This window comes from Octodon degus, unplaced genomic scaffold (genome assembly GCF_000260255.1).
Source record: "Octodon degus isolate 3935 unplaced genomic scaffold, OctDeg1.0 scaffold00016, whole genome shotgun sequence".
Classification (NCBI taxonomy): domain Eukaryota; kingdom Metazoa; phylum Chordata; class Mammalia; order Rodentia; family Octodontidae; genus Octodon; species Octodon degus.
In genome coordinates, this window is record NW_004524592.1 from 11,182,602 (window position 1) to 11,193,371 (window position 10,770).

General features: G+C 40.7%; 1 protein-coding gene and 1 pseudogene across 1 annotated transcript in view; one reads left to right on the plus strand and one right to left on the minus strand.

Annotated features, from left to right (window-relative positions):
- Window positions 1-10,770, plus strand: part of Ndufs1 (NADH:ubiquinone oxidoreductase core subunit S1) — a 34,638-nt gene that overhangs the window by 21,376 nt on the left and 2,492 nt on the right. The window contains exons 12-16 of the mRNA XM_004626640.3: window positions 1,713-1,873; window positions 4,801-4,955; window positions 8,208-8,383; window positions 9,737-9,871; window positions 9,970-10,042. Of these exons, the coding sequence (XP_004626697.1) occupies window positions 1,713-1,873; window positions 4,801-4,955; window positions 8,208-8,383; window positions 9,737-9,871; window positions 9,970-10,042 (700 nt within the window). The remainder of the gene's footprint in view (window positions 1-1,712; window positions 1,874-4,800; window positions 4,956-8,207; window positions 8,384-9,736; window positions 9,872-9,969; window positions 10,043-10,770) is intronic.
- On the minus strand, window positions 7,310-7,882 carry LOC101566897 (annotated as a pseudogene).

Here is a 10,770-nt window from a genome sequence, read left to right on the forward strand (position 1 = left end):
ATTTAATTAAAAAAAAATATATATATATACATACATATATATTTTTTCGGAACCGGGGATTGAACTCAGGCCCTTGCACTTGCCAGGCAAGCACTTATTCCACTGAGCTATCTCCCCAGCCCCTAAAAATATTCTTTGATCATTTTGAGACAGTCTCGTTATACAGTTTAAACTGGCCTTGAACTCACATTGTAGTGAAGGGTGGTATCATACAATGATCCCCCTGTCTCAGCCTCCTAAATGCTGGGATTATAGGCATGTACTACCACACCTGGCCTCTATTGTAGATTTAAATACTGTATATTTTCCATCAGTTTTGTTCTCTTTATTAGTTGTGCAGATATTGGATCTCTTTCATCTGTCCTTTCTTTGTTTTGGTTTGGTTTTTTTTTAGTTTATTTTGAATAATCGACTATAGTCTATTTCCTATAACTATTTGCAGTTGTGTTTGCAGGGTGGTTTTCATCTCTAATTTTTTTTTTACATTCCTTTCCTGAATTCTATGATGAATATCTCCTGGATAGTATTTCTATTGTATCATTTTCTCTGAGCTCTTATTTTAAAGGTGAGAATGTATTGATTGTGTTTTTGTTTTGTTTTTCTTTTTGTGACAGAGTCTCACTATGTAGTCCAAGTTGAACTGAAAATCCTCTTTCATCAGCCTTCCAAGTGCTAGGATGATGGGTGTGCACCACCATGCGTGGCTATGTTGCTTTGAATTTTTTTCATTATTGGTTTTTTTTTGCAGTACTGGGGATTGAACTCAGGACCTTGTGCTTGCCAAGCAAGCGCTTAATCTACTGAGCTATCTCCCCAGCCCTCATTATTGTTTTTTGAGTCATGTTCTCACTCTGTAGTTCAGGATGGCCTTGTACTCACTGTGTAGGCCAGATTGGCCTTGAACTTGTGGTGATCCTCCTGCCTTAGCCTTCTGAGTGTTAAGATTTTAGGTGTGTGCCACCATGCCTGGCCTGAATTCATAATGTTTTCTGGGAAATTGATTTTATAATGAAGGTACTGTTTGTTGTGTCTTTTAGGTGTAATTCTCAGGCTCATTCTTTGACTGTCACCTAATATTTGAATTACAGGATGAGTGGGAAAGTGAGGTGTATATTCTTCAACTCACTTTTTACTAGGCCATCTTCCACTAAGTCTGTAGTTTTTAGCACACAGAGAATTGCTGTGGAATCCCTGCCTCTGTTTGCCAGTTTGGGGTGTGATGAGGAAGTACAGGGCTTAAGCATGGTATAGTCTACTCCTGCCTGCCATCTGAATCTCTGGAGGGGTATTTCCCCAGACTCTTCTTGACCAAGGGAGGATACCTAGCATCTCATTCCCATTGCTTACTTGTGTAAAGGTAAGCATTACCTTTTTTTTGAAACACAAGTCTTGTTGTAAAGCTCAGGCTGGCCTCAAATTCATGGTGATCTCTCTGCCTCCGCCTCCAGAGAGCTGGGATTCCAAGTGTGCCGAAACATTACTTTTATAATTGTAGCTTGTTGTATTTGATATTCACTCAGCCATCACAGTAATATCCATAAGATGCTTTGGATTAAACCAGTTTGTTGTATTTGTGTCCATGTTTTGACTAAAATCAGGCACTCTTCATGTTATAGCTCAAATTTGAGAGAGTATTGTAGATGCAGATATGGGTATTTAGAATCCTTGTAATGTTTTTAAATTAAAGTTTTTCTCCCTGCTTTTTAAAATAGGTATTGAAAGCAGCTCAAAAACCAATGGTGGTTTTAGGCAGTTCTGCTCTCCAAAGAAGTGATGGAGCAGCAATTCTTGCGGCTGTTTCTAGCATCGCACAGAAGGTCCGGGTGACTAGTGGTGTGACTGGTGATTGGAAAGTTATGAATATACTGCACAGGTTTGTGGAGTAATTGTTTTATACACCATTAAATTCAAGTAGTTTTTTGTATGTGTTCCTGATTCACTGTTTCCTTCTTTTTTTGGCCGCATTTATATATATAAATGAAATTTAAGGGCCGGGGAGATGGCCCAGTAGAATAAGTGCTTCCCTGGCAAGCGCAAGGGCCTGAGTTCAATACCCGGTTCCGACAAAATAAATAAATAAGATAAAATAAAATGAAATTTAAAACATTGTCATCATTGCAGATATGACTTACCATATTCTCTGTGTAAGAAGAACTGAAGATAATAGTATTTACAGTATCTAAGATAGGGTTGAGAAAAAATTTAATTTACAAAAATGCTACCATGATTTATAAAAATATTTTTAAGGGGCTGGTGAGATGGCTTGGTGGTCTAAGGCACCTACTTAGAACAAGCTTAGCAAGGCACAGGGACCACGGTTCAATCCCCCAGCACCACATGCCAGCCAGCCCCGCCCCCTGGTGGGCTGAGCTGGCCACACACACACACATACACATAAATAAAAATTTAGAAAAAAAAAAGTATTTTTAAGTATTCAGTGAGAATGCTTCCCATCTCCTTTATGTCTTTTTATTCTATTTGGTTATATTTTTTGTGTCTTCTTACATCTTGGTTTAAAAATTGAAACATGCTGGGCATGGTGACACATGACCCATAATCCTCAGGTATATAAGTGGTAGAACCTGAAGTGTCACAAGTTCAAGGGCAGCCTAAGCGACTAAGTGAGACTGTTTTTTAAAAAAAGGAGTCAGGAGGTGCTGGAAATATAACCCAGCACTTCCTGGGTTCATTCCCCAGTACAAAGCAAAAGAGAACATCAAGGTCTCTGGCATTGACTAAATGACAAAAAATATAACAAAGCTAGACAGTTGGGTACTGAAACCTACAAATTATGAACTGAAATAAACCTTCCACCTTTAAAAAAAAATGTAATATAAGAATTCTGCTGAAGGTTTTCAGGGTTTTTTTTTTCCCCCACTGTCAGTAATGTAAATTTATTTCAGAAAAGTTAGAGAAGTACGCAAAATTAGAAGTAACCCTTACTCCACCATTTATGGATAGCTACTATTGCTTTTCAATGTCTTCTGTTCTTTTTTATTGTTCCTTCAGAAAATGTTTTAGTTACATTGTTGGGAACATATTGAATACAATTTTAAACCCTGATTTTCATTGGCTTTCACTACTAAATGAGAATTTTCTCCTATAATTAGAAATTCTTAATAACTGAAGATGGTAGCACTTGTAATCCTAGCACTTGGAAGGCTAAGATAAGGATTGAGTTTTTTTTTTTAAGACTAGCCTGATAACAGTAGTGCCTCTGAAAGCAAGCAAACAGAAAACCTCCAAAAAAGAACCCCTCCAATTTTATAAATACTTCAGTAGTTATTTAATATCATGAGTGTACTATAAATTATTTAGCTATATTTTTTGTGCATGTACAAGATGTACATTGATAGCAGTTTGTTTGTTTATTTGTTTTTTTCCTCCTGGTTTCTGCCTCCCCATGGCTGGGATTACAGGCATGCGCGCCACCGCACCCAGACTCCATCGCTGGCTCAGTGCACCCGAGGGCAGGGCCGGTGCAGCAACCGGCGCCAGGGATTGAACCCTGGCCCCTGCGCTTCGTTGAGCAAGCGCTTAGTCCGCTGAGCTATATACCACAGGCCCTGATAGCAGTTTTTAATTATTTGTAGATAATGTAGTGAGCGGCTGGGAGGGCAGGAATGCTTACCTAAGGCTGTTGATGCATGCTTCTGACCTGTTTTAGAAAGATTGTACCAATGTACATTACATACCACAGGTCCTCAAAGATTGTCAGTAGGAAGTAGACCAGAACAACTCTACTGTTTGAAGTATAATTATTCTAGGCTTCTTCCATAAAAGCTAGCAACAATAATACACACCTGTAACCCCAGCTATTTGGACGACTCAGGCAGGAGGATCAAAAGCTTGAGGCCAGCATAGGCAACTTATTAGCAAGACCTCTTCTCATAGTAAAAATAGGAGTCAGGGCTGTAGCTCAGTAGCATGTACAAATCCCTGTTTGATTCCCCAATGCCAACAAAAAGTAGTACTAGATATATTTTTAGACAAATATTCTGTAAGAGTATATACTGATATACTAATGACTTTCTCTGAATTACGGGGTTTTTTTTTTGAGTGGTGTTTAAATTTCTCATTTTCCAGGGCTGGCCAGATAGTTCAGCAGATTAAAGCGCCTGCTTAGGCAGACTCAGGGACCTGGGTTCAATCCCCGGAGCGCCATGCCGGCCCCATCTCTGGGGTGCACTGAGAAGATGATTGAGACTGGGTGTGGTGGCACACACCTGTAATCCCAGTGCTAGGAAGGCTGAAAACAGGAGGATCACTATGAGTCCAGTCTGTGTAGTGAGACCGTTTAGGCCCTGTACTAAATGCATAAAAATAAATAAATTTATTTCTCCTTTTCTATTTTTTGGTACTGGGGATCAAACTGAGGACCTTGCTCTTGCCAGGCAGGTGCTTATGTTGCTGAGCTATTTTCCCAAGCCCTTAAATTTCTCCCTTTTAGTTTTCTAAATCACTTAAGTTTCCTTTTATGTCTAGTTTTAACATGTCTTTTATGCTTTATTGTATTAAATGAGTCAAACTTTTTTCCAGAGCTAAGGATTGAACTCAGGCCCTTGCACTTGCCAGGGAAGTACTTATTCAACTGAGCCATCTCCCCGGCCCAAATGAGTCAAACTTATGACAGAGTTGATATAAAATTTCCATTAGCTATCTCCTGAAGAGACAGAGTCCTAAGTATATTATGTTTCAGAAAGGACCTTTCATAGTGTGGAATATAAAAGAAATTAGGCATTAGTCGTGTTTATACTGAAAACACTACAGGTATGCTAGAATGTCATGATTATTTTCTAGGGTTGCGAGCCAGGTAGCTGCTTTGGACCTTGGATATAAGCCTGGGGTGGAAGCAATTCGAAAGAACCCCCCCAAAGTGCTGTTCCTCCTAGGAGCAGATGGCGGTTGTATCACGCGACAGGATTTGCCAAAGGATTGTTTTATTATTTATCAAGGTAAGTACACCTGTGATATGGGAACACAATTGCACATTGTGTATAGTAAAAACTATTGGGCAGTACACTTAGTGGCCTGAATATTTTCCATTTGAGAATTCTTTCTCTCCCTGACCTCGTTTTTAAAAACCAAATTATAGGCAGTATTATAATGTAGTTGATATTGCAGTTGAAAACAATTGTCTCGGGGCTGGTGAGATGGCTCAGTGGTCTAAAGCACCTACTTAGAACAAGCTTAGCAAAGCACAGGGACCGCGGTTCAATCCCCCAGCACCACATGCCAGCCAGCCCGCCCCCTGGTGGGCTGAGCTGGCCACACACACACACACACACACACAAATAAATAAAATTAAAAAAAAAAAAGAAAACAATTGTCTCTTTTTTTTGTTCTCCATAGTATTAGGCATGGAACCTAGCACCTTTGCCCTAAGCTACATCTCCAGGCCTTTTCTCTGTTTTATTTTGAGATAGGAAATTAATAAATTGCTAATTTGCATGGGGTACACTTGAATTTGTAATCCTTTTGCCTGAGCTTCCCAGAGTGCTGGGCTTATCGCCATGTACCATCACTAGTGCTCAACTACCAGGTGCTACTTACTAGGAATTAGAAGTAGCCTAAATGCCCAGTAATAGGAACAAAGGTATGCTTACTCATATAGTGGATTCAATAACAATTAAAAATCAACTTTTGGGGCTGGGGAGATGGCTCAGTGGTCTGGAGCACCTACTTAGAACAAGCTTAGCAAAGCACAGGGACTGCAGTTCAATCCCCCAGCACCACATGCCAGCCAGCCCCACCCCCTGGTGGGCTGAGCTGGACACACACACACACACACACACACACACACACACACACAAATAAATAAAATTTTAAAAAAAAATCAACTTTTCAAAGAATATTTAGTATTACTTAACCAAGGCAAGCACTTTCATACAACCTGTAAAGAGTTGAGCAGTCACCTATGGTCTAAGACAGTTAATGAAGTTACATTTAATATAGCACTATAGTTTTCTACATTTGATTCATTTTCTTAAACTCTTGTTGTAGATGTAATTACTGCAATAAATGGAACATAGTGTATTCCTGGATATCTTAACAGCAATGTGTTGCAAGCTTCCATTTTATTTTATATAACAAGCTCTTATTGCCATAAAGAACATTATATAGAGCTAGGCATGACGACACACACCTGTAGTCCCAGCACTCGGGAGGGCATGACAGGGAGATCACTGATCTTTCAGAATACTATTTTCTATTTATTCCTTTGTTTAGTATTATTGCTGTCATAGTTCTCTACAGTTTGCTTGCTTCTACCATTTAAGACTGCTTTAGCAAATTTTACTAGTATATCTTTTTTTTTTTTGATGGTACCAGGGATCAGACTCAGGGCCTTGCACTTGCCAGGCAAGCACTTACTCCGCTGAGCTATCTCCCTGACCCCTTTACTAGTATATCTGAGCATCTCTACTTTGTAAGCATGAATGTACTTGGCATTATATCTGTGTGTGATACTTGTCCTTTTGTTTTTATATACAAAATGTAGAAAGATGCACACCAAATACTTTAACAGTAATTTTGGCAGGAAAGGAAATTGAAGCAGGATGAGATGGGTTTAATTTTTATTCCTTTATTGTTTTAATTTTTTTTTTTTGTATTCACCCACTTTAATAACATGTCAGATACGATGTTGTCACCACGGAATGTGAGTTCAGGTTAGGTAAGAGGTTCTGCGAGCGTTCACAGCCATTCTGGGGTACAGCAGAGCTTGCGCGTCATGCCGGACCGGCCAGCTCACCACTAAACCACTCACTGCTTGCACTCTGAGTAAAGTGTTTTAACATTCATAATTCTTACAGAGAAACATACTGCACACATTTAAAAAGTAGTTCTTTATCTGTGACTTAGCACTTAAGGTAAATACTTCTATTTCAAGATGACATTTAAAAATTATTCTAATACAACAGCAGCAAAAAATATAATTCTACAAGTGTAAAAGAGCTAAGCTGCAATTCATAGTTACTCTAGTCTCGTGCTTACAAGTGTGTTTCTGAAATAAACATGACTTCAATGCAGCGCTCATGTTAGTATTCGAGGTTGAGCACGCACGCACGGACGTGTCAGCTGTGGGAGGCTCTAAGCTACAGTTCACATGTGCTTTGAAAGAGTTCTTCCAGAGCCAGCCAGTCCTAAAAACCAACTCGTCACCCCAGTCCACAAGGCAGACAAGGACAAACTGCAGTAACTGGGGTCAATGGGGCTCCTACCCAACATGCAGGGTGTGGGACACTCGGCAGCAGAGCAGAGGGCTTCAGGGCCGGCCAGCGCAGGAAGAGCTGTCATGAGGGGTGAGGGAAGGTGGACTAAACGCTATCCAGTGCACAGACGTGACCTTTCTGGAGCCTGAATGACACAGTTAGTGAAGCAGTCACCACTAGCGTGGTTATCAAGGCTGCGAGGAAGAAATGTTATTCCAGATACTATAATACAGTTTGAACCAACTCCAAGGATTTATTTTTGACACAAAAACGTAACCTCAACATGAGATGTCTAACTGCAGCAAGCACTTCCAGAGTCCAAGGCAGCGTCTCCTCTTCTAGGGCTTAGGCTTTGCCCAGAACTCCCGATACATGGAATAGCCCAACCCAAGGGTCAGTGCGCCCACAACGAAACCTTGGGCTGCCACGCGCATGTGGATCAGGTGCATGGACATTTTAGTGTTTCCCCTGCTCTTCAATTTATATAATCCATACGCGACAATTGCTGCGAAGCCTGCCATTCCAATAGGGACAAACGGTGCTTCTTTAGCCTTTCGGATAAGTTTGGATCCCTGGTCTTCATCATATGAAGAAAGAGAAACATCTGTGTTGCTTGACATGGCAACTGCTTGAAGACTTCTGAAAGCCGCCCAACACCCCAAACTCCGCCGCTTGCTCTTTAATTTTTAAAATATCCTAATTTTTTACATGGGAACTAAGGGCCAAAGGTGTAATTCAGTTGTAAATTAGTTGCTTAGCATGCTCAAATGTCCCCAGTACTGCAAAAAGTAAAAAACGGAGGGGCTGGGGAGATGGCTCAGTAGAAAAAGCACTTGCCTGGCAAGTGCAAGGGCCTGAGTTCAATTCCCAGTAAAGTAAAAAACAGGAATTAAAAAGAAGCTATTAAAAAAAGAAAAAAGATCTATACTGTTGTCATTTACAGCAGTGACTCTGCTTTTCCTAAAATGTGCTATGCCAGTTTCCTTCTTTCCTCAGGGCATCATGGTGATGTGGGAGCTCCCATAGCTGATGTTATTCTCCCAGGAGCAGCTTACACAGAGAAGTCAGGTACTTATGTTAATACTGAGGGCAGAGCTCAGCAAACCAAAGTAGCAGTGACACCTCCCGGCTTGGCAAGAGAAGACTGGAAAATTATACGAGCCCTCTCTGAGGTATTACTGAGGCATTTGTTAGTGATGGTATTAAAGGGATATTGGACATGTTAGCTTATTAGAATGATTTTTTCAAACTCAAGGAACATGTCAGTCTGAAGAATAGCAAAGATGTGAATAATGTCTATAGGAAAAATGTTCAAAAATGGAAAGGTGGTCGTGGTTGTTTGTGTGTACATGCATGTGTGTTTGTGTATGTATGTCCGTGTGAGTCTGTGTTTATTCCTGGGGATTCCAGTGCCTCACCTGTGCTAGGCAAGTGCTCTACCACTGAGCTATATTCCCACCCATTTCCATTTTTATTTTGAGACAGGATCTCACTAAGTTGCCCAGGTTGGCCTTGAATTTAGGAGCCTACTTTAGCCCTTGGAGTAGATGGATTAGACAGGTATGCCATTGGGCCCAGCTAGAAAATAAGGATTTGTGCTGGTTGTAGTGGCCATACCTGTAATCCCAGCACTGTGGATGGTGAAGCAGGAAGATAGTTTGGAGTTCAAGACCAGCCTGAGCTACAAAAAGAGCTCTCAAGGCCAATCTGAACTGCATAGCAAGACCCTGTCTCAAAAAGACAAAACAAAATGAATGATTAGCTCAGTGGACTAAGTGCCTGCTTAGGCAAGCGCAGGGACAAGTGTTTGATTCCTATCGCTGAGCTGGCTGAGACGGGGCATGGTGGTGCATGCCTATAATCCCAGTTCTGGGAGGCTGAAAATAGGAGGATCACTCTGAGTCCAAGCTGCATAGTGAGACCCTGTACCAAATACATAAATAAAAAATAGACAAAGCTAGGACTGGAGGTGTAGCTTAGCAGCACAGCGCCTGCCTAGCAAGCACAAGACCCTAACTTCAGTTGCCAGTACCAAAGAAAAAAGCTATATTGAATCTGAATATGTTGCTAACTTGGTTTTTTGTTTGTTTTGTCTCTTTGAGACAAGGTCTCCTATGTAGTTCAGGCTGGCCTTGAGCTCATTTTGTAGCCCAGGCTGGTCTCAAACTCAAGGATCCTCCTGCCTCAGCCTCCCTACTGTATGCACCACCACACCTGGCTGTAATCATTTATTTTATCATGAATCTTATGCTTGGGATTGAACCCAATGCCTTGTGCCTAACCACATACTTTACTCATCTCTTAACTTTCTGTATGTGTGTGGTACTGGAGCTTGAACCTAGGGCCTTTGCACTGAGCTATAACCATAGCCCTTTTTTATTTTGAGCCAGGGTCTTGCTAAGATGCCTAGGTTGGGTTTGAACTTGGGAATCGCCTGCCTCAGCCTCCCAGAGTGCTAGGACACCATGCCCAGCTTCTGACATTTTAAGCTTTACGTCATTGTTTTGGCATGTGTTCTGGTGTAGATTGCAGGTATTACTCTCCCATATGATACTCTGGATGAAGTGAGGAACAGATTGGAACAAGTCTCCCCTAATCTTGTTCGATATGATGATGTTGAAGGAGCGAATTACTTTCAGCAAGCAAGTGAGCTCTCCAAGGTAAGAGCTTGCCCATGTGCAGGGTAGTGAGTGGTGTGATCATATTTGTTTTATATGAGTTTCAACGCGGTTACTGTTGTCTTACTCCTCTTCTGCAGTTAGTGAACCAGCAGCTTCTTGCTGACCCACTTGTCCCACCTCAGCTGACCATAAAAGACTTCTATATGACAGGTAGGTACCCAGTGGCACAGCTCTTTGTGAAAAGTGAAAAGGACTCAGACATACACTTAGTAGGGTTAATTATTTTGATTAAGTAGTGTTTGCTATTTTTAATCTGTGAAGGTTTCTCAAACATTGATTGATTAGTCCTACTTTTTTATAGTACTCATCTTTTTTTGTTTCTGAAAGTAAAGTTTGCATATCTGAAGCAAGTTAACAGATATTAAATATCAAACTTTGCTATTACTGCAGTACAGTTCAGGGAGGATTTTTCAAAGTGATAAATAGCTGCCAAAGTTTTTCTGAGAATGGTAGGTGGAAACATCAAAACATGTGAAATATAATAAACACTGCTTGGATGTAAATTATTAGCAGTGTTTCTAAGGAATGCATACAAGTAAAACTTCTCAATACCTGACAACAGTTGATAAAACATAGAAGTTTTATGTGGTAGATATTAGATGCATGGTTTTGTTTTGACACAGGATTTCACTAAGTTGCCCAAGCTGGCCTCAATCTTTTTATCTGTTTTTTGTTTTTGTTTTGGTATGGGGGATCAAACTCAGGACCTTATACTTGCCAGGCTGGAGCTTATGCTGCTGAGCTAACTCTCCAGCCTAGTAATTTTCTATGTAAAAAAGGGCCTGGGGCTGGGGAGATGGCTCAGTGGAATAAGGGCTTCCCTGGCAAGCGCAAGGGCCTGAGTTCAGTCCCCAGTTCCACATTAAAAAAAAAAAAAA